Source organism: Ochotona curzoniae, unplaced genomic scaffold, assembly GCF_017591425.1.
Source record: "Ochotona curzoniae isolate NIBS_2020 unplaced genomic scaffold, NIBS_Ocur_1.0 scaffold_4506, whole genome shotgun sequence".
NCBI lineage: Eukaryota > Metazoa > Chordata > Mammalia > Lagomorpha > Ochotonidae > Ochotona > Ochotona curzoniae.
The window spans coordinates 38,612,044-38,636,752 of NW_024467119.1; the positions used below are offsets into that span (position 1 = coordinate 38,612,044).

Below are 24,709 nucleotides of genomic sequence, written 5' to 3' on the forward strand. Positions count from 1 at the left end.
AGCAGCTCTACTTCCCATCCAGCTCCCTGCTTGTGGCCTGGGAAAGCAGTCGAGGGTGGCCCAAAGCTTTGGGACCCTGTACCCGTGTGGGAGACCCGGAAGAGGTTCCTGGCACCTGGCTCTGGATCGGCATAGCATCGGCCGTTGCGCTCACTTGGGGAGTGAATCATCGGACGGAAGATCTTCCTCTCTGTCTCTCCTTCTCTCTGTCTATCTGACTTTCCAATAAATAAGTAAATAAATCTTTAAAACAAATAAATAAAAATAAAAATTTTTTATGTATTTGAAAGCGAGGATAGCAACAACAAAAAAGAAGAAACAGAACTAATAAAAGTTACCTTTTACCTGCTGATTCAATTCTCAAAAGGACATGATAATCAGGTTTGGGCCACGCTGAAGCCAGAAGCCCCATTAGGTTTCCCACATGAACAGTAGGAGGAACAAGCACCTGGGTCATCTTTTGCTGCCTTCCCAGGTACAGCAAGGAGGTGCATAGCAAGCAGAGAATTTGGCCCTGGCACTAGGATATGGGACACTGGCATTGTTAGTGGTTAAATCCACAGCACAACTGTGGCCCTTGACAGATGATTTTCTTTCTGTGTTTGAAAAATATGCTACTTTCTTCTTGCCTTTAGGCTCTGAAGCGAACAATTTTATCATCACAACAGCTTTTCCAATATAGGCACAAATGCCATTCTTCTTTCGCTCTTTCCCAATTTAGTTTTCCTGTTTTGTTTCTTGAAGTTTGACTGTGACACATGTTGGTATGGATTCTGTAAATCTACCAGGGGTTCACTCAGCTTCTCAAATCTGTGAGTTAAATGTCTTTTCCCAAAAAGGGGGGATGGGGGGCTGAGGGCTTTCTATCTTTAGTTTTTTTAGTACTTTTTCAGCTCTCTCCTGTCTCTTTCCTCCTTCCAAAAATCCAATGAGTAAATATCAGACCTTTTGTTCTAATCCCATGTCTCTGAGGCTGCAGTGTTTGCTTGTTTACTTTAGTCTATCCATTTTCTACCTCACCATGTCTCTTCTCTGTCTTATATTCAGTGTATTCCATTCACTGCCAGATTTTTATTTCAGTTTTTTTAAAAATTTTTGGGCTGCAACACTTCCATTACCTTCTTTATGACTTTCATTTCTTCACTGGTACTTTTGGGTTTGTTTCAAAAATATCTGTAATTGCTCCTTTAAACATTTACATGATGGTCACTGTAAAATCCTTCCAGAGAACAACTAGGATGCAGAGGATTAAGTCAGTGCTTGGGACTCCTGTAACCCTTATGCAAGTATCCATTCACTCTGAGTCCTAGCTGTATGTGCTTGTGATCCAGCTTCCTGCGAATGCATCTGAAAACCAGGGGATGATAGCCTTAGAACTTAGGTTCCTATTACCCAAATGCGAGATCCAGATGATGCTTCTGGCATCCAACTCTGGCCCAGTCAAACCCTGGGCATTGTAGTTATGAACAAGACATCAGTACATGGAAGATCTCGTCTCTCTCATTCATTATCTCTCTGTCAGTTTGTCTTTAAAATAAACAAATAGAGACTGGCATTGTGGTAAAGGAGGTCAAATTGCCACCCATGATGTTGGCAATTCGTATGAGTACCAACTCAAGTCCTGGCTGCTCCACTTTTGTTCCAGCTCCTGGTTAACATGTTCAGGAAAGGAGCAGAGATGGTCCAAGCGCTTGAGTTTCTGCTACTCACATGTGAGACTTGGATGAGTTTCCTGGATCTTGGCATTTGGATATTGCAGCAGTTTGGGGAGTGAATCAGCACACGGAAGAAGATCAATTTGTGTCTTACCCTTTCTTTCTCTGTAACTCTGTCTTTAAACTAAATAAATCTTTAAAATTTTTTTTTGAAAAAACTGTATCTTTAAAATAAGATATAAATCTTATCGTCATTTCTAACTTTTCTGACATCTTGAGGACTTGATCATGTGTTCAACATGTCTTCCTCCAGCTGACTATAGAGTGCAGCACCTTGCCACTCCTAGGTGGGAGCAGTGGTTCAGAGCTCCTCCTGCCTTTGATGACACTGATAGAGGGAGGGTTCCCATTACTGCTGGGTGAGGCTAGATTTCCAGCTCCTCCTCAGGTTTCCAGTGTGAGATCAAAGGATGTTTCCTAACTGTTCCCCAACATAACTTTATTGACACCAGGAAGATAGTGGTGTCTGAATGGTGGTCTAAGTCCCAACCCTCTTCTATGCCCCCTTTGTTTTGACATCAGTTCACAGGGTCAAAGAATGGCTACAGTTTTACTACCAGGAGAAAACAGAGCCCAGGTATTGTGGGCTAAGGAGTTGATTAGCACTCGTTGGGCTGAGCAGGAACGGGAACTGGGCTTGTGGCTAAAAACATCTAGACTAGTTGGACTCATCTGTATCCAATATCCTGTTAAATGAGGATATAGGGGGGAAGAGTATATAAGGAGAGGTGAAGGAGCAATAAGGGGAGACTGCGCAGAGACTTCTAAAATCACTGGACTCCTGTTGGTGCTTCATCCCCAGACTACGTTACTGGCCCTGCTGGTCGGAGCACCCAGGCTCCCACCTGATGTCGACTAACATGAGGGAAGAGTGGGAGGAGGAGCAAGATAAGAGGAAACCTTGCAGAGTGAAGAGTCCAAGTCCCCTAATCATTCTTCTCTGTCACAACCACAGGAGAGGTTGGAACAACTCATTACAGCAGGGAGAAGGTGGCGGTCTGCACCCTCTACTCAGCCTAGGTTGGTATGGGTAGGGGTGATACAGAATTTTTCTAATTACTGGGCATAAGTAAAGCAGCTATTGCTTTTGCATACTTCTAGGCTGTTCCTTTCCCACTCACATGGCAAGAGACACCAGGCTTTTCTTGGGGGTTTTTCTGGCTCTGCCTACTGGGGTTTTGCAGTTGCCTTTTTTTCTAGCACCCAATCTGGCATATATGAGTCAAAAAAACAAAAATACCAAAACTAAGCCACTCACTTCTATCTTCTCTCCATCTTTCAGTCTTCCCATGTTTATTTGTTATATACAATGTTCAGAGTTTTCAGATTTATTTGGTAGGAAGAACAGAGAAGAGTGTATCAATCCGAGCTTTCTGAAAGTGGAAGTCCTCACTGATTTTTTAAAAAACTTGCCTCACTTCCACTTTCAGGTTTTTGTCATCCTGTTTTTTATAGTGTATTCATCTCTTGAGAAAATTCTTAATTCCCACCAACTGTCTGAAGGTATTCCCAATTACCCTGATTGTAGTGCTATTTCATCTCTCTGACTTTTTTGTACTCTGTTTTGGGATTTAAATTATAGCCAGTCTTCTGGGAAATCCTGGGTAAATCAGTTAATCTCTGACAGTTTCAATTTTCGTATTGTAAAATTAGAAGGATACTGGTCCCTTGACAACTTTGTGAGATTTTTAAAGGGATTAAACCAGCAAACAAATAATGGAAAAAACTATAAGACACGACACCCATCAAATGATTGGCATAACATGCTGCAAATGTCCTGTATGAGTCCTGTATTCCCTTTATGAATCACAAATTCTTGGAGAATTGGGATATCTCATCTTTTCCAACTGTATATCTCTATAAAAAGTAGACCAAAGAATAGTTTTAACGCTTAAGTTCTCTGAGATAAATTCTAGTTGCTAAGATTGAACTACAACACCTAATAAAAGCAATAGCACCTACTCCATTATTATTAAACAAGCAAACAAATATGTAGTTACTTCATGCCTTACTGTTACTATATTCATGTGTATTTAAACAGGCACTGGTATTATTCAAATAGTCTCCAAAATACCTATATATCTTTAAAGCTAATGTAGGTATCAGTGTCAGAAAGAAGGGGATCCGTTTCATTAGGATATTTTTAAAAAATGTGTTTAATAGGTTGTGTAAGTTACTCAATAGGTAAATGAAATATTCTCTGCTTGGGGACACTTACAGTCCTAACTGGAAAGACAAAATATCCATTCTTCTTAAGAACATCATTTATTTTTAAACCTTTGCAAAACACAAAATGAAAACATCTCCTTCTAATGTAATCCCTTAAACCAATTATCTCTTATTTTTCTATTCCCTGAGAATATAGAAAAGTAAATGGCTTCCATTTTCTGTTTAAAAAAAAAAGTTTCAGGGACCCAGCATGGTAGCATACTGGTTAAGGTCCTTGCCTTGCATGCCCCTAGCATCCCATATGGGCATTGGTACTAATCCAGCAGCCCTGTTTCCTATCTAGTTCCCTGTTTGTGGCCTGGGAAAGTAGTCAAGGACAGCCCAAAGCCTTGGGACCCAGCACCAGCAGACCAGGAAGAGTCTCTGGACTCCTGGCTTTGGATCGGCTCAGTTCCAGCCATTGCAGCCACTTGGGGAATGAGTCAGCAGATGGAAGATCATCCTCTCTGTCTCTCCTCCTCTCTGTATATCTGCCTTTCCAATAAAAATAAATATTAAAAAAAAGTTTCAATAATTATATAAAAATGGATCTGTACTTTAGCTTATATATATGTGTATATGTGTATATATATACATACATATATATGGTTTTTGTTTGAAGACAAATAGTTTAATATTTCAAAAACACAATGGGTTAAAAATAAGGTAATTCAGAAGGCAATAAAAAGATTTTGAGTGCCAAAGGAATGAAATTCATCATTTCTATATGATGACTTCAGCTTATACTTTCAAATTAACCACCTATGCTCAACAAACATCTATGGATTACAAGTTGGGTTTTCTATGCATTTCCGTTCAGTAAAAAATGTACTCATAGATTAACTCCCTATATTTCGATCCTCTTTGGAACTACTGAATTCGCATTCTGATTTACAAACAACCTCTTATATACTGAGTAACATGAGTCTCATCTCTTGGGGTCAATCACCTCCCAGTGCGTACGTAAGTATTAAGTTTCTAGTTGTGCATAGCACAACAACATATCACACCAATGTACAACCACTTTTGAGGGTTTAGTTGGCATCCTAGAGAGACAATTACATATCTCACATCTTGAGACTGATGCAGAAATACAGGTATATGCGCCTAGGATTGTTATAAGCCAATAATGGTGACATGATATCAATAAAGCAGAAGAAAGAAGAAGCTTAACACTCTTTACAATAATACAGAACATTGAAATCATCTAAGCAAATCACAAACACATTTTAACTCACATTCAAAAAATTTTTAAACATTTTTACAAAAGCAAAAATGTTTAAATAAATTATTTTAACTTATAATAGGACTTATGATTGACTCTTATTTATGCTGACATCTAAATTCACTAGTCCAAAAACACAGTTTAGGAGTTGGCATTTAGTATAGCAAGTAAAGTTGCCACCTACAACACCAACGTCCCATATTAGTCACACTACATGTTCTGACTGCTCCACTCCCAATCCAGCTGCATATTAGTGGCCTGGGAAAGCAGTGGAGGATGGCCCAAGTGTTTGAACCCCTACAATTCACATGGGAGAGCTGGAAAGAGCTTTCAATCAGGCCTAGCTCCAGCCATTACAGCTATCTGGGGAGTGAATCAGTGGATGGAGACCCGCCTCCTCAGTAACTCTGAATATCAAAACAATACATGTTTTTGAAAACAAAATTTAGTATTTTAAAACAAAGTGAATTCTAGAAGTTTAGGAAAAAAAACTGCTTTAAACAATTTTACTTTACTTTTAAAAGCATCTGTTGCTCCAGGTGCATGGTTTTTATCTGGATGAAACTTCAAGGCAAGTTTTCTGTAGGCTTTTTTCAAATCTTCATCACCAGCATCTTTTGTAACTCCAAGTACTTCATAGTAATTTTTACATTTGTTTATGCTGTGAACAAGAGAATGTGTTAGAATATAAATTTCAAGGAATAACATCATGTTCTAGTTTTTAATTACAATGGTATTTTAAAAAACCTATCTGGGACTGCTTTTTCAAAATCTAGTGACAGCTTATCCCTTTAAGGGTTAGTGTGATCCATTTTGGGGCCATGGATGATCCCTCCAATCTCTTCCCAGTCTAAGAAGTGGAGAGCCTGGACATGTAAAAATTGTGGATGATGCACAGACGATAACTCATAGAAAAGAATAACAATAATTTAATATTATTCTTAGGTGGGATTAAAAATTTCTGAAGCTCAAAAGTTTTCCATAGCTGAGAATGATAAGCAAGACAACCCAAGAACTTTGGAATACTGTACATCTAAGCAAGTATCATTAGTATATACAAAACATCTGTCATAGCCTGTGATTTAAATGTCAAGGTAAGTTAATTCAGCCCATTTATGCTAAAGAAAATTCATAAGTGTAACTCTGAAAACATAAAAGTCTCATAATAAAATGACATGCACTGAAAAAATGTCTGATACCGAATTTTCACTTCTATGAATATACTCTTAAAATGCAACTGACATAGTTTACACTGTAAAGTTAAAACAGATTGAAGCGTTAAAATATATTAGGAATGGGAAAGAATATTCTTTGGAAATGAGTGATGGAAATGGAAAAGAATGGAGCAGAGAATGTTAAGTACTTTTCAATGTCAGCATTCTTGCATCACCTGGTAATCTGGCTTCACAAAAGCCATGGGTACATTAACAATATTCTAGGATACTTCTGATTTCAGAACTTTTCTGGCCACAGGTGACTTGATGATAGAGACATGCAACGGGTAAAATGACTTAAAGCAGTCTTGCTGCCTTTCAAATAAAATGAAAATAAATATTAAGCATCAGGTTTACTGATTTTACATACAGAAGCACAGAATTATTAGGCTGATCATTTGACACAAGGTCTCTCATTTACTGCATTAGGTAGATATGATTCCTACTTAAGTAGTGAAGGAACTTAAGTTTCAAGTAACTAAATAAATTGCCTAAAATTACACAGTCAAATGCCATGTAGGAACGAGTATTTATTTCTTTCAGAACAATTTACTGTAGGTACTGGCATTCCCAGTACCTACAACTGTGTCACATAATGCAATGTAATTAAAAAAAAAAGGAAAGACCAAACAACAACAACAACAACAACAAATAAAATAAAATACATGGCAAAAAAAAAAAAAAGAACAATTTACTGAGTACCTACTTTCTCTGAGATGCTATTTCAGATGCTTCAGTGATTTAAAAATAAAAAGCATTCAAAACCTTCTAGTTCAGGGGAAGACATCTGGTACAGCAGTTAAGGCACCTGCAGGCCACACTGGAGTGTTTGGGCTTACATCTTGCCTCTGCTCCTTATTCTAGCTTTCTTGGTAATGTGCACCCGGGGGCACAGGTGACAATTCAAGTGCTTGGATCCCCAACTTCTGGGCATTTGGGAAGTGAACCATCAAATAAGAGACAGTTCTCTGTTCTGCCTCTCAAATAAAATGAATAAATACAAAATATTTTTTTTAAATTCCCTATCAGAGCAGCTGGTATTATGGCACAGCAAGTTAAGCTGTGGCTCATGACAATAGCATTCCATAAGAGAACATGTTTGAGTCCTGGCTGCTTCACTTGCAATCCAGCTCCCTGCTAATGTACCTGGAAGAGCAGCGGAATACAGCCTAAATACTTGTGCCCTGCCACCCACATGGAAGATCTATCAAACTCCTGGTTCCTGGCTTTGACTTTGCTCAGCACCAGCAGAAACTGTGACCATTTGGAGGGTGAACTAACAGCAGATGGAAGATTCTCTGGTTCTTTCTCACACATAAACAAATACATTCTCACTTCCCTCCTTCTCTCTCTTCTTCTGTAACTTTGCCTTTCAAGTACGTAAATAATCTTAAAAACAACCAAAAACTCCATAATAAGGGGCAGGTATTGTGGCTTAGTGGGTTACGCCACCACTTGAGAAACTGGCATTACATATGGAGGCGCCACATTGAGTTCCGGCTTCTCTGTTGCTGATCCAACTTTCTGCTAATGAAAGAGAGGTACAAAATGATGACTTAAGAGCCTGAGCCCCGCCATGCATGTGGAACATTCAGATGGAGCTTTCTGGGGTACACAGAAGAAAAAAAGGATCAATGGATAAAAGAAGAAATGGGTAGATAATGTTTTCAACTAGAGGGTGGAAATTGCAAGAACTTTAAAAGGTAAAAGGTGATGAATGTTATAATGAAATGCATTTGGCACTGAAGCTCAATATGAAATAGAAGAGAACTAAATAGAAATGAAACAGAATGGGAGGCAAAGAATGGAGCTAAGAATTGAATAGCCATACCTGAAAATAGGAGGAAATTAAGGCTGTGACAAAATAAACGATCATCTTAAAGTTACTACTGTTAGGTGTGAATGCATCTGATGTTGGATTACATCCCGAATTAATTTTCTAACATTGTTTTGTCAATATTTCTAAGTACAAAAGGTTGAGCAAAAGAAAAAGGTGACCCAAGAGAGCAATGCTAGAGAACGAGGAAATGTAGGGTAAAATGTACAAGGCTCTAAATATGAGTTATAAATTAAAAATTGTTGCAGTGGGCATTTTGGCACAGTGTTTTAAGCCAAAGTTTTGGATTCCTGCATCCCAGGGAGTCCCCACATCCAAAACTGGAGTGCTGATTCACGTCCTGGGAACTCCACTTCTGATTCAGCTTCCTGTTACTGCATTCTGGGAAACATATAATGGTAGTCCAAACACCGATGGACTCAGGTGGAGTTTATGGTTTCTGGCTTTGGCCTAGCCCAGCACAGCCCTGGCTGCTGTGGGTATCTGGGGGGTGAATTAGTGCATGGAAGATTCTCTTGTCTCTATTTTTCTCTCTCCCTCTGCTTCTCATTCTTTTCAAATAAACATTAAAAGAATATTAAGAAATGTTACAGAGGTGGGCATGGTGGCTCAACAGATTAATCCTGTTCCATGGTGCTATCATACCATATGGGTGCTGGTTCTTGCCCTGTCTGCTGCACTTCCTATCTAGCGGTCTGTTTATGGCCTGGGAAAGCAGAGGAGGATGGCCCAAGTCCTTGGGACCCTAGACCCACATAGGAGACTCGGAAGAGCCTCCTGGCTCCCAGCTTTGGATCAGCTTAATCTGCATGTTGTAACTATTTGGAAAGTGAATCAGCAGATGGAAAATCTGTGTCTTTCTCTGTCTCTCCCTCTATTTCTGTAACTCCGACTTTTAAGTAAAAATAAAAATGTATATTTTTAAAAGTCACACAGGGAAGAAGGCAGACAGTTAAATTCTTAATTGTACCCGGTTTCACTGTATCTTTCCTGCACTATATCAAAGGAGAAATTCTTGAAAAGCCAACAGAGAACTATAAACTGCCATCAGATCATTACATAGGCTGAAGACTATGGATTTCATGTAATGCTCCAGAACTATTCATTCATGAACATTTTCAAAGCTGAATGAGGTTTACCACATATGTATCTTTTAAAATATACATATGCTGCTCCTGAGGCTCCTTTTTATCAGCTACGTGCATTCATCAAAATGCTCACAATCTGCTCCTTTCTGAAAGAATCAAACCTCCAGTCTCACTGAAGGAATTTTAAGATGGGTAATGCATTACCCATCTTGTAAGCTTTGAGTGTGCAGCAAGGCCAACAAGACAGCTAGAGCTCAGCAATGGAAAGTCTGTCTGCTCTGACATCTATTCATTTGCATGAAAACACAGTGGGCTGAAGAGAACGGTCCTCTTTCAATTCTCTTTTCATGTGCTGTAGCTGAATTTTTAAAAACATCAGATTTAACTGATACTTGAAGGAATATTGACTTTCAAGACATGATTGCTTAGAACAAAAAAAATTTCATTTATGGAATTGTAGCATAAATCATCTCTTACATTAAAATTTCTGTAATTCAAATAACTTAACATTTTCATAGTAGTATTTCTAATTGATAAATATGATAGCTATGTTAGAGATCTCATGCCAATTGTGTATATTTTTAAACATAAACTGGTGCTTTTTTCAATAGTTTTATTAAAACTTCTTCAACTAGATCTCTGACAACCTCCTATTTTTTTCACATATTTTACCTCAAAGTGTACTTAGTTACACAAAATATTAATTTGCATAGTTATATACTTCTCTGTTATTCTCACTGTAAGTTAGCTCTTACTTATGCAATGGATACGACATTATTGCATGGCTTCTCCCCATTGAGCCAAATTGTAACTGAGCAACTTGTTTGCATAACTGTGCTAACCAACAATACGGCTTTCTTCAAGCAAAATCCCCTGTGTACAGATAAAACAAAAATACAAAGGCATACAGCATATAGGTGTTTGCTGATGATCTATTCCCTCACTACACCAAGGGTTATGAAAGCCAACATAATAAACAAGTGTTGCACGGTTCAGCTGCGTAACTCTTACATAAAGTATTGACCTATATATTTTGAATAACAAAGGATCTTCCTAAAGAATGTTCCGAACTTATTTAGTTCCCAAAGGAAAACAAATCACATTTATGTAGTAAAAAGTGTATAATAAAATTATTGACCACAGACCTAATCTCCACTGCAAGTATCTAAGGTAACAGTTGCTCATCTGTGGCTTGGCTCTCAATGCTGAATCAGTCATTTTTCATTCCCTTTGTTTCCACCTCTGTAAATATCATGTACTTTCACTACTCTCCTCGAGCTTTCAACTTCATTCCTATTCTTCGAAATTCTGAGAATCATCTCCATCTCCAGCTTCACAGAAAAAAATACAAACCCAAAGACAGAAATTTCTTCAATATTTTAGGTTTCTAAGTGTCCAACTCAGCATATAAAATACTATCTGTGCTCAACATCACCTTTCACTGCTCTATTCTCAAAATGTCCCCCTGCCCAAAGGCAGGTCATTCAGGCTCTGAAACACACACACTCTCTCTCTCCCCAATACTAAAACAAAGATGTATAACTGCTATTCTTTCCTTATTTCTATCAAAATACATTGGACTAGTCTTTTGTACTTAGGATAGAGGAAATGAAGAAAAGGGCTTTTTTTCTTTTTCTTTTTTTTTTTTAAAGAAATAACATCAGACAAAGGAGATTCCTATTCTCTAAAAACTTATAATTGTAGTTTTCTCATGAAACTTTCAAATATATAGATGATTCCAACGATTTTCTGAAGAAAAGAAAAAAAAAATACAAGCAGCTTTACTTCATTCATTGAGAATGCATTTCCCAAACAGGAATGTGTTTTAACACATTGATCACCTCCTTTTGTGAAACAAACTCAGTTGCAAGTCTTACTTATCTCATGTATTCAGCCACATCTGACATGGTATTACAGCTACAAAAGTGGATGGCAACATTACTTATACTCTCAAAATGCTTACTACCATTCATGTAATTCAAATACCTTTTTAATTATGTCTTCACCATGATCAGGGAATCTTTTTTTCTTATTGTCAGCAAACTCAGGTAAAGTATCAGAATCAAGCTTTAGCGTTTGCATACATGGGGAAAACATAAATATATTGATATCTGATTTAAAAATTAAAATGTGGCAGGAAATCACTTTCTTTAAGAAGTAAAACATCTCAAAACATACTTCAATTACCAATGATTCTAAGTAAAAATGACTGGAAAAAAAGAACAAAAAGATTAAATGATAAATAAAATAGTGAAGGAAAAAATACCTAAACTTTCCTTATTCTTTTAAGAAATCAATTTATTTACAAGGTAGAGAGAGATTGTTTATCTACTGATTCACTCACCAAACGCAACTGGGCCAGGCCGAAGTTGGGAATCAAGAATTACCTCCCGATTTCCTGGCTGGGTGGCAGGAACCCAAGCCATCTCTGGTGCTACAGCTTGAAACTGTGTTGGAAGCCTGGGGCAGCAGGGACTAGAAGCAGCCCTCCCACAGAGGACGAATGTGTCAGAAGGCTTCACAGCTGCAATGTAACACTCACTCCACTCTTCTTGACTTTGCTGGCTATGCTGTAAAATTACTCTCCATAGGAATTGCCTGATTAACTACAGGTCAGTGTTTAATCTTTAAATTTTAGTTTCATCTAAAGAGGGCAACATTGATACATCTTCCTTATCAGGAAACAACAGTTTTTTTTCTGTGTGTTTCATGGCTTCATAAAGCATCATTTGATTTCCAGATAAACTTTCACTATCTATAAATCAGGGAAGCCAGATCCCTACAACCCAATTCATCATTTTTCAACACCACCTAATTCTTCTGTCTTAAGTACAAGTCTATTAGGAACCAATATAACTCAGAAAGAGAATAACCAGACTAAGAAAAACATTAAAGGAAATTCTGCTGTTTACATATACAAAAATAACCTTGAAAACAGAACACAAATAGAAAAAAATTTGTCCTAATTAAGATATGTTTAACAGTAAAAATGCTGTTCATTTTACACTGAAATTTCTCATACACTTTGCCGATTTTCATATTTATAAAACAACATAATTTTTCCAATACCATTACTTAAAATGAACTGCATCAGAAGAATGAAATAATTTTTCCTTTGGAAAGAAGTTTTGTGACTCAGAATTTAAAAGATGCATTCTTCCATAGAATGATTTTACACATAATACAAAGCATAAGATACACTCCAGAGTTTAATTCCTACATGTTTATTTTCCTACTAAATAATGCTTCAAACTTGTTTTTTAATCAATATTCATAATACTCATGTCAATTATACTTGAAATACCAATGTATTGCCTCCCTACCTGAGGACTCCGTCTACTTGGTCTTTGGTGTAGCCTTTGCTGCTCTCACCACTGCCAGGCGTGCTGTCCTTCGTGCAGTTAGGCTTGCTCTGATCACCACCACCTGATGGCTTTCGGCAATGAGGGCTATTTCCAGCTGTGCTCCCATTTTTCATAATTATTTCCAACAGTGCTGTGGAAAGATAAAAGTGTACTCTGTTTACTTACATACACACAGGATCTTGAGAAAGAAGTCATAATGCAAAAAGATTACTTTGTGGTCTCCAAAAAAATTTGCCATAGGGTCTTTTTAATAGTAAAAATTTCTGTGTGTATTTAACTATTTGTAGAATTCCAACCACTATTTACAGGCAGAATGTTAAGACATTTAAATCTAACAAATTGAAATTACTATCACTCAATTAATTATGACATACTTTTAAAAAATGATAGTAAAAATACAGAATTCCAAAGAAAATGTCTTCAGAGAATGAGATCACAAAGAAACAAAAATAAACACTCCTAGTTTATTTCTCAACAGCAGAATCATACTGCAATATTATCTTCAAAACATCCAGAAAAAAAAGTCAACTTGGGTTCTGTACCAATTCTCCAGAAATTACACATAATAAAAACATTTTCAAACAAAAACTCTGAGAATTTCCTACTGAAACATTTTACAGGAAAATACTATTCATAGTATGTAAGTGTCAGCCAAAAGAAAAATGTTTCCTGCTAGGCCTAAGTGTAAAAAAAAAAAAATTGCAGATACTGCAATAAGCATGCAGTAAACATGGGATTTTGTTTACTCAGGTTAAATAATAAGGGCTGATTCTATCATTTTCTGTGCTTTTATGAATGTAGGAAAGTTTTCCATACAAAGGTAAAACTGAACAAAAAAAAAATGTTAACAGAACTAGAAAGGAATAAACCAACAAATCTATCACCATGATAGCAGCTCCTAATATATTACAAGCTAGATTACAAAAACAAAACAAAACACAAACACAAAAACAGAACAAAACCTGCGAGTATAGATGACAGGGCAGGCTCAGTGGGTCAAGTCATCACTTGGGATACCCGTGTACATAATCACAGATGCCTGGAGTCCCAGACAATCCATGCTTCTGATACAGCTTCCTGCCAATGCTCCTGAAAGGCAGAAAATCATTGTCCAAGTGCTTGGATTTCTGCTACCCATGTAGGAGAAATGGATGGAGTTCCAGGCTCCTAGCTTCTACCTGTCTCAATCCCTGCTGTTGGAGAGATTTGGAGGTGAGCCAGTAGACAGAAGAGTGTCTCTCTCCTTTCCCCTCTTTGCCTTTCAATAAACAGATCTTCGAAAAAAAAAAAAAACTTCTCACAACATCACAACATAAACATCTAATTTTTCAACTTTACATAAGCAATAAAACGTTATACCCAACTAGTAAGTATTCACTTTTTATTAGATCAAGAATGACAAATGATCACATTATAGCAAGATCATAAAATTATCCTCTTCAAATTGCAAAAAATTATTACCACATGGTAAATTCTGTACTAGTCAACAACCAGATATACAAGTACAAAAGAATAAATCTGAACCCCTTCACTATATCACACACAATTAACTCAAAGTGAAATACACACTTATATGTAAGTGTTAACACTACAAAACTCAGGACGAAATACAAAAGTAAATCTCCCTGATCTTGGTTTAGGCAAAACACTCTTTCTTTAAAATTTACTTAGTTGCTCATCTGAAGGCAGAGAGAGGGGGTAATAGGGAGAGATCACTCCTCAAGTGACTGTAACAAAAGAATGTGGATCACGCTGAAGTCAAACACCTGAGACTTCATCTGGGTATCCCACATGGATGGTGGGAACTCCAGGACTTGAGCCATCATTTGTTACTCTGAGGGTGAACATTAGCGGGATGCTGGAACTGGAAGCAGAGCCAGGGCTCAAACACGGGCACTCTGACATGGATGCAGGCATCCTGAGTAGCATCGAAATACCTGCCCTAACACAACCCTCACTACAAAAAAAGTGACTAAAAAATTTAGAGATTTCATCAAAATTTATAATTTTTGTATTTCAAAGTCTATCCTCAATAGAGTGAAAAGATAAAGAAACAGAGAAAATACTTGCAAATTGTACATCTGATAAAAGAAATAACATCCAGGAGCAGGTGTTTGGTACGGCAGCTAAGACATCATTTAGACACCTGTACGGTTTATCAGAGTGACCAGCTTTGAGCCCTGGGTCTGCACCTTCTTTCCCTTTGTGGCTGACATGCACCCTGGAAGGGAGCAGGTGATGATTTAAAAAGTTGGGTCTCGGCTGCTGCGAGGGAGATTTACTTTGAGTTTCTAGCTCCTGGTTTCAATATGCTCAGACCTGGCTTGAGGGCTTTTGAGGAATGAACCAGCAGATGGAAAATCAGTCTACCAGTCTGCTTTAAAAATAAATAATTTTAAAAATAAACATACCTAAGATATATAACTATTATAGTAATAAATAAACTCAATTCAAAAAATGGTTAAGGATCTGAACAGATGGTTCTCTAGACAAATGACCAATGACCATATGAAAATTCTGCTTAATGTCGTTAGCCATCAGGAAATGAAAAATGAAAATCAAAACCACAAAGAGACACCAATTTACACTAGGGTGGCTACAATAAAAAAAAATAGCAGCAAATGTTTGCAAGGATGTAGAGAAATGGAACCTTAATACACTGGGAATATAAAATAGTATGGGTTGCTTTGAAAACTCAGCTGATAGTTCTTTAAAAGATTAAACTTACAGTTATCATTTGACTCAATAATCACATTCCTGGCTATATATCTATGAGTAATGAAAACATGTAGGTACCCCAAAACTGAGTTGTGAATGTTCATACCCACATTTTTCACAATGGCAAAAAGTAGAATAAATGAAACAGGCTCAACTGGTGGATGGTCAAATAAAATGTGATATATTCAGATAATGGACTATCTGAAAACAAAAAGGAAATATAGATGTGTGCTACAATAGTGGTTAAACCTGAAAAATATGCTGGAAAAAGAAGCTAAGGATGCATGGGGGCTGGAAGGCCTCGGGACAAGTGGCGTCTCATGCCTGAATCGCACGCAGCCGCTACCATGCATGCGTCCGGAGCCAGTATCGGGCTTGCCGGAGCGCCATGGACTACCCACGGAGCTCTGTGAAGCGGGTCCAACTGCTTCACTGCTCGCCTGCTGGCTTGAGCTGGGGGCAGGACCGGGAAGGGATGGAGCTTGAACCTGGGGAAGTAGTCTTCCTGCTACCGTATGGTGGCTGGAAGGCCCTGGGACAAGTGTCCCATGCATGGATCGCACGCGGCCACTACCATGCGCGTCCAGAGCCGGTTATTGGGCTTGCCGGAGTGCCATTTGGCGGGAGGCTCTGCCTGCTGGCTGCCCGGCCAGGGAGCTCTGGGATTTGGGTTCTATGCTGCTTAGAAAGCTCCATGATGAACCCTCAGGGCTTTGGGTACATGAATCAACCCTAAAGATTCCCAATGATATAAATCTCCCCCGATGAACCTCTACCTAATATGGTCTCAACCCAAGTGTTTTTAAAATTGTATAACCAAATATATTTTCAAAACCTTTTACTACTCAGAAATTGGGTGGGAGAGCAAAGAAAGCTTCCATCTCCTGTGAACGAGTGAGGAAGTTGTGTAGTGTAACCTCTCAGGCAAATAACAGGTAATTTGTAGACAATATATTCAAGACATGATTAGACAACAGTAAAATTACAAAGACATATAGAGGGAATCAAGAGCGACCCTGAAAACCTATTAACAGGAGGTCATGTGCACAATGGGGGACCACAGAGTGAAGCAGGTGGACAGGAGGGGGCTTGTGTCCCAAGCCTGGAATCTTCCGGATCCCCACCAAGGGCTATCAGTACCGGTGCCAAGGACCACATTCCAACTGCCAAAGAGGGGGACTGGAATGCCTTTGGAGGCCGAGAACTCAGAGGACACCCCCCCTTTGGACCTACCACACGGGATGGAAGAATCTGAACCCTTCATCATAGGATCCAAGGCCATTGGAACAACAACCAGGAAACCCGAGTGGTCTTCAGAAACAGAAGAACAGTAAACTCCCTTCAGGACTAGGGAGAGGAGCTATCTCTGGTTCTTACTTGGCTCCAACTTCGGGTCCCCACCCTCTCTGCAATGACCAGAGCCCCCCCCCCCCAACACACAAACACACACACACACACACACTCGCAAATTGGAATGGATAGGCAGAGAACAACAAGGAAGGCTTGGTCAGCATGGACTCACACACACCTTACTAGGTAGGACACAGGGATTAAATACTCCTCACCAAGGTATGGAGGCTTTCTATGCACACCCTTCCTAAAACTGTTTCGCACCTCAGTTGTTGAAATGTCATTGAAATAGTCACAGGAAGTTGTTAAGACCATGCATCCGATTTTGACAAATTGATTGCTCAATACTTTGTCAATTTATCCCTTAACATTATATATTGTTGCTGATGTTATGTTGGGGCTTTTAATTGACTGGAATTCTACTCTGTTGGCTCTGCCTTCAGACCGGGGAGGGTTTCCCCAAGAAGCCACTGAACTTGACCAGACAATGAGATGCTGGACTCTATGCTTGGTCTATGCTTGCAATGAAGGAATCTCAACTAAACCTGAACTGTGGTTGCACAACGGGGGGAGGAGCCCACCATGGGGGGAGGGTTGAGAGAGGGGAGGGGGGAATCGCAGTGCCTATATAGAACTGTGTCACATAATACAATGTAATTAAAAAATATAAAAAGAATAAGTAAATCTTAAAAAAAAAGACATAAAAAAAGGAAAAAGAAGCTAAGGACAATAGAATATACACATGATTTCATTAATATGAACTGTATAGAAAGGACAAAGCAACAGAGACAGAAAACAGATAAATCACTGCCAACATTGACAGTGGGAGAAGGACATCATTGGAGGAAGTAAATGATTATTAATGAGGACAGGTTTTTATTTTTAAGGTGAAAAAATTTTCTAAAATTATTGTGATGGTTACACATTTCTGTGAATATACAATGAATGATATGCTTTAAATGAACATGTTGTATGATAGCTCAATGTGCCATTTTCTATATTTAAAATCCCAGCAGTGTTATTGGCAAAAGTGCAAACATGTAGATATTATTTATAATTTATTTATATAGAACGCCTTTCTACCATATCACATGCATATGCACGGCATCTTTCTACCAATGTATATGCATAACTAACGCATTTAAGAGATCATCAAAGACAATAAAACATTTGTAACAACCTAGTTCAGATAGCACAAAAAGGCTTTCATTTTAGATAGCAACAATTTTTAACAAGAGTTATGTATATTATACAAATTTTTAAGTATTATTTTGTTTGTATTTAACACAATCACAGTGGAAGCCAGCATGGTTTAAGCAAGTAATGCTTCAGAATGTTTAAGCAGTTAACATTTCAAATCTTTCCAAATCTTCTCATAAAATCAGGTGAGCCAAATGAATATTCATCCTCAAATTCTGAACAAGCTGGCGGCAAACAACCCAAAGCTACAGGATCTGTGCAGTATTAGCATCTGCCAGGTAAGAAGCACAGGATAACTGACAAGCATGTATTGGCCCACAAGCCATAAGAATCCCAAAATAAGCAACATGGACTCTTTCTACGGCACAGCAAGGCAAAGTGGAAACAAACAAACAAAAAAACAAAAAACGGTATGTAAAAAGGAATCGGTTCATCCCACTACAATAGCAAATCAGTGCAAAGATTCACAACAAATCCTGTATGAACATAGAAAACTACACTTAGAACAAACTCAAAGTTCTCTTCCAAAATGAAGTCACATGAAGAAATAACTACTGAGAAAAAGTACCAAGTGAAGCAAGTGAGTTAACCTTTAAAAAGAGAGAAATTCCATATAAAAGTGGGGATAGCAAAAATGAGAAATTCTCATAGAGCCAGGGGATATTTTTTGAACACTACATGAAACTTACTGTATATTTAGAAAGGTCAACTAACTGGCCACCATATTAAAAAGCAGTAAAATAAAATGACAGAGGTCAAAGCTGACATAAAGTAATTATGAGAAGAAAAGAGTAAATCTGAAGACAATGAATGTTTTATCACCAAGAAATGAAGAAAAAACCTGAGAAAAACTACAACCTACTACTTCAAAACAACCTGAAGAGACAGGAAGTGGCACATGAGAGGACAGTGCTGTGGTATTTGTGGTTAAGCACCAACATCCCACTAGTCACTGGTTAGTAGAACCAGTTGCTCCACTTCCCATGCAGCTTCCCGCTAATGAGCCTGGGAAAGCAGCAGAGGCCAGACCAAGTGCTTGGGTCCTGCACACACGTGGAAGATCTGGAAGAAGCCCCTGGCTTCAGCCTGATCCAGCCCTAAGTACAACAGCCATTTCTTCCCTGGATCACACTCTTTCTCTCTCTCTGCCTATCAAATAAATAAAATTCATGTTAAATAAAGAAAAAGAAATCACATATGGAGTAAAACAATTCTGTAAGAATTACAACCACCTCAGAAATTTCCTATCCATAACTTATATGATAAAACTCAGAAGAGAATGAGAAGTGAAAACAAGGGGGTTGGTGATGAGGCAGAGTGGTTTAAGCCACTGCCTACAGCTCTACCAATCCCACATGGGCAATGGTTCAAATTCTGGCTAGCACTTCCAATCCAGCTTCCTGCTAATGTCCTGGAAAAAGCAGTGGCAGATGGCTCAAGTGTTTGGGTCCCTGCCACCCATCTAGCCTAGTCCAGTGCTGGCCATGGCACCAATCCGGGGAGTGAATAGTGGACAGAAGATCTCTTTGTCTCTCTCTCTGCAAATCTGACTTTCCAATCAATAAATATTTCTTAAAAGCGGTAAAAGAAAAAAAATCAATTAAGACTAAACTATAAGAAAAAAAAGTTTCAAGAGAAACAAAAACATTCAAGAAAAAGTGGTAAACATTAAAGACAGCTACACAAGATCTAACAAAATTAACGTAGGAGTCATAAAGAAGAAAAACAAACGAGCACAATACAATAACTGAAGAAAGATTTCCTGATACATAAAAACATCTGAAACTACATAATGAAAAAAGCAGATTATCACCTAAGAAAACGAACCAAACATAACCAACACCAATATATTCCAGTAAAATTAGCAATGCAGTACGTCATTAACAAAGATGAAATGATTTATAATTAGAATGTCATCAAATGTTTTAAAATATATATATTTTTTGAAAGGCAGAGTAAGAAAGCAGGAGAGAGCAAGGTTTTCTATCTGCTAGTTCATTCCTCAAACTGCTGCAACAACCAGCATCTGGTTTTCTCACGTGGGTAGCAAGGACCAAAGTTGTTCACCCATCCTCTGGTGCTTTCCCAGATACATGTGTGGGAGCTGGACGGGAAGTATAGCAGCCAAGACTCAAACAAGTGCTCTCAGACAAAGTGCCAGCATCTTGAACAGTGGCTTGACCAGCTGTGCACAAGGTGGCAGGCCTGTCATCAGACTGCTCATCAGCAGTACATAAAAAAAATGTATTAATACAATTAGATGCTCAAAGAAAGAAAATGTGAAACAAGTATTTTTTTTTCTACTAAAGTAACTTCAAACAGTCAGGAACTTAGAAATACAGACCCAACTTTCTAGTAGTTCCTGGCAACTACTAGAAAGCAAGTTTAAGGGAATACATAATAACTATAATTACATGCACTTGAACACTGACATAAAAACCAACAGTGAACTAATAGAACAAAGACTAAGTGATGACTGAAAGACAGCATATATTGTGAAACATTTTTGTGTTCTGATGGTGTAGAAATGCCTCAAATATTTTTAAAATTGCATGCTTCATGTGTCTCTGTTTTAAAGATTTATTTATTTGTTTCAAAGTCATAGTTACAGAAAGGAAGACGGAGAGAGAGAGAGAGAGAGAGAGAGGTCTTCTATGCACTGATGTACTTGCCAAGAGGCTGCACCAGCCAGCACTGAGCCAGGCCAGACCCAGGAGCCAGAAGCTTCTTCCAGTTCTCCTATCTGGGTGGTGGGGGCACAAGCACTTAGGCCATCTTCTACTGCTTTTCCCGGATCATGAGTATAAACTTCGATGAGGTCTATATGAGGACATGTCAAAGGATATGTGAGCCATCTTACAGGGCACTCACTGACTAAAAGTGAGTCCAACAATAAACAATAGTGACAGATTAAATAGAATCCATGAATCCATACAGACAACTAAGGGTGATGCCAACTAATACATGTATAACCAATTTTAAAATTAGAAAATCAACATTTGGCAAGCACCAATAATTTATTCAAATTTTTAAAAATTTACTTACATTTATCTGAATGGAGAGAGAAAGAGACAAAGAGAGAAAGAGGTCTTTCATCTTCTGGGTCACTCCCCAAATGACTGCCAAAAGCAAGGGTAGGCCAGGTCCAGGTCAGGAGCCTGAAACTCAGTCCAGATCCCGCACATGAGTAACAGGGACCCAAGTAATTGATCCATCAGTTGCTGCCTCTCAGCATGTCCATTAGTAGGAAGCTACACTTGGAAGCGGAGCTAGGACTCAATGGCAGGCATACAGAATGGGGTGCAGGCATCCCAACCAGTGTGTTAACAATTATGCCAAACGTCTGCCCTTTATAATTTATTTAGCAAAGAATCAATGGGTGCTACAAGGAGAAAGGGAAGGTTTGTTGAGGAGAAGAGCCTCTACACAGGCCCAAAGCATCTCCTCACACAACATTTATTAATTACACAGAGGAAACAAGTAAAATCACGGTGGAGAAACCTGGCAATAACCAACTTAACAAAATGATCAACCCCACAAGTAAGAACCAAATCAGTACCCTGTGTCTAATTTTATACTAAGAACAGTTGTCAGGTATTCTTGCCAATAAAAAAAAAATTCATTATAGATATGAAGAGATATCAGCCAAACTCAAAATGAGGCATACTGTATACAATAAGCAGCATATTATGCCCATCCACCCCTGAACTTGATGCTGGAGAACTATGCTGCATCACCAGAAGGGTAGACATATGGATACAGGTAAGCCAAAGGATGCATGCAGCACTCGAATGCCAGACGGTGACCTGCATGAGAAGGATGTTGATTTTGTGTCACCTGCTCAGGAGACACTATGAATCTGAGATTGATCACCACAAATATCACAGACCATACCTGAAGGTGAAAGGAAGCATCTCAAAAAACTAAGCAGGTTTTCATGAAACACATCTACCAGCTGGCCAGAAGCTCCTGATGGTCAGAACGATACCAACAAGTTTAACAACAAGGAAGCATGCAAGTACCAAGAGGAATGCCTTTGGGCCTAAAAAGACATCTAAAGAATCTGCTCAAGGAGGAAGTAAGAAATAAGCTTTCCCCTATCTTATCTGTATATTGTGATCATGTGTGTCTGCAATTTCGCCATGTTAGAAAGCAAGAAAGGATGTATGAACTGGCTTAAACTCATCAGAATTGCCAACGTCAGCAGAAGGCATTTGGCCTAGTAGTTAAGACACCAGTTAAGATGCCGGAATCTTGTTATCACAGAGACTGAATTTGATTCTTAGCTCAAGACAATAATGTAAGTTTCCTGCAGATGCAGGCTCTGGGAGGCCGCAGGTAATGATCAAGAGGATAGGATCCCTGCTACCCACGTGGATGAGCCGGACTCAGCTCCTGGTTTCTGGCTTCAGCACAACCCTGCCTTAGCCACTGTGGCATCCAGGTAGTGAACCAGTACATGGTAGTTCTGTTATTCTGCCTCTTGAAAAAAAAAAATTTAAATACCAATCAAGGAAGGAATCAATTTAGAGGATAACATATCATGCCAAATAAATGTGACATGTGCTTCTGGGACACAAATAATTGAGAAATTTGGCAGAACTTAATGAAATATGGAGGCATTAACTTGATAATTGTAACAGTTTTACTCAGAAAAGACACTGACGTCCACCTCTATTCTAATGGTGGTGTGTGCACTCTAAGAGACATCTGCACTTGAGATGGATGGTTTTTCAATCTGCAAAGGAGCAGCATATCATTACCTAGTATTTGGGAAACAAGAGCATGCAATCCTCCTTTAGGGAGCACTATATCTGCAATATGTTTCTTTCCAATTTTACAGATGCAGATTGATGGACCTGTTGTAAATGCACGACCTCTGGGAGTGGCAATGACAATACAGTGGCCACTGATACTGACTGAAATTTCTCTGGCTAGTGAAATGGATCCAGGAGAGGAGATAGATATTTCTAAACCTACACCCCTGATCACCAATAAGTATCCACAGAAAATGTGATGCATCTGCATTCTTCAGCCACCCTGAAGATTAATGGTCAGAAACCTCCACCAGGGGAATGAACTAGGACAGGTAGGAAATGAGTCTACCTGACATGAATTGGAAGCCATACCTCCCCTTGCCTACCAGTTAATTAACAGAGCCCTTCCCCAGATGCACTTGCCCTCACCCAGGACTTGGGAGTGACATCTTGTAACCACTCAACTTTGCAGGCTCAGGGAAGGATGTGCTCTCTCTTCCCATTTGCACAGAGGAAAGTAGAAACATCGCTCTCCCACCTTTCCTCTCTATGCCTGCTCTATCCCTGAACATGGCTCGTGTGTGTCTGCAATTTCCTCACTTGACAACAACAAAAAGAAAACAAACACTGAATTCTCTAGAGGTAGTAAAACATCATGTCTACAACTATTCTTGGTACTAAGACTCAGAAATGATTATATACATGATGAGACTAAAACAACTGGGTGGGGCAGGTGTGTAGCCCAACAGTTAAGCACCTTTAACCCCATACACTACCTGGGCTTGGTATGCGGTTCCCGTTTAGACTCCAGTTTCTGCTAACGTAGACCATGACCGTCAGCAGTCATGACAGCCCGAGCAGCTGGCTTCCTGCTGCCCACGCGGAAGACCTGACAGCGACTGCATTTCACGCTTCTCCCTCTGGTCCCTCGGAGCCCTGGGAGTTACACGAATTTGGAGAAAGAACCAGCAGAAAGAGGATGCTTGCTCCCTCTGTCTCTCAAATATTTCAAAAATAAATGAGTAATCATGATATAATCTAGAATTTCCCATATTCAAGAGACAGAATTACTACTTAGGAAACAAAAGAGATGGAAATATAAACTAGGAAGGTTTAAGTACATACCCAAGGTGTTTAACTTGAGTTGGAACTCATGCTGTTTTATCTTAATAAATAAAATCACAACACATGTCCTAGTTCCGTGCACTGAAAGGCCTAGAAACAATGAATAGTCTGGTAGCCACAGGATCGTGATGGCCCACATTGTAATGCTCAAACACCACTTTCCACTAAAGATAGCAAAAAAACGGGCCCAGCGGCATCACCTAGCAGCTAAAGTCCTTGCCTTGAACACGCCAGGATCCCACATGGGCACCGGTTCTAATCCCAGCAGCTCCACTTCCCATCCAGCTCCCTGCTTGTGGCCTGGGAAAGTAATCGAGGACGGCCCAGAGTACTGGGACCCTGCACCGGTGTGGATCCTGGCTCCGGATCGGCACAGCACCGGCCATTGCGGTCACCTGGGTAGTGAATCATTGGATGGAAGATCATTCTCTTCTGTCTCTCCTCCTCTCTATATATCTGACTTTGTAATAAAAACAAAAATAAATAAATCTTTTTTTAAAAATAGCAAAAAAACAGGCTTTTAAGAAACAAAGGTGATTCTAATGTAGTACAGAAAGTGCAGAAGAAGAATCTGTAACATTCTTACCCCACAGAGAATGGTAACTTCAGGACTATTGAAGATACAGCTCTAGGTCTCAGAAACTTATATGGCGCTCCCACTGGTCACAGATCCAAAGAGTAACACTAGTGGACTGCTTTTAGAGAATGAATGGGAATCAACTCCTTTTCCTGATAAATGATAAAAGCAATTACCTAAACCATTAGTGTGGCTGCGTAAGTATAAGACAGGTGAGTGGGAAGTATGCCATTATAGAAATAGTTCAGCTGGTGGATGAATTTTTAAAGGGGAGTTGGATATGAAGATAATTATATATTTAACACTTTATAAGTGACCACAAAAACCCTC

The 24,709-nt window shown here is 38.9% G+C and overlaps 1 protein-coding gene across 2 annotated transcripts in view; it reads right to left on the reverse strand.

Moving 5' to 3' along the window:
• Nucleotides 1-24,709, reverse strand: part of DNAJB14 (DnaJ heat shock protein family (Hsp40) member B14) — a 51,316-nt gene that overhangs the window by 17,774 nt on the left and 8,833 nt on the right. Inside the window, exons 2-3 of one of the 2 annotated variants that reach the window (XM_040966598.1) lie at nucleotides 12,611-12,782; nucleotides 5,664-5,809 (exon numbers count right to left, since the gene is read on the reverse strand). In XM_040966598.1, coding sequence (XP_040822532.1) covers nucleotides 5,664-5,809; nucleotides 12,611-12,782 — 318 coding nt within the window. The remainder of the gene's footprint in view (nucleotides 1-5,663; nucleotides 5,810-12,610; nucleotides 12,783-24,709) is intronic. The other variant, XM_040966599.1, reaches the window with a different exon arrangement.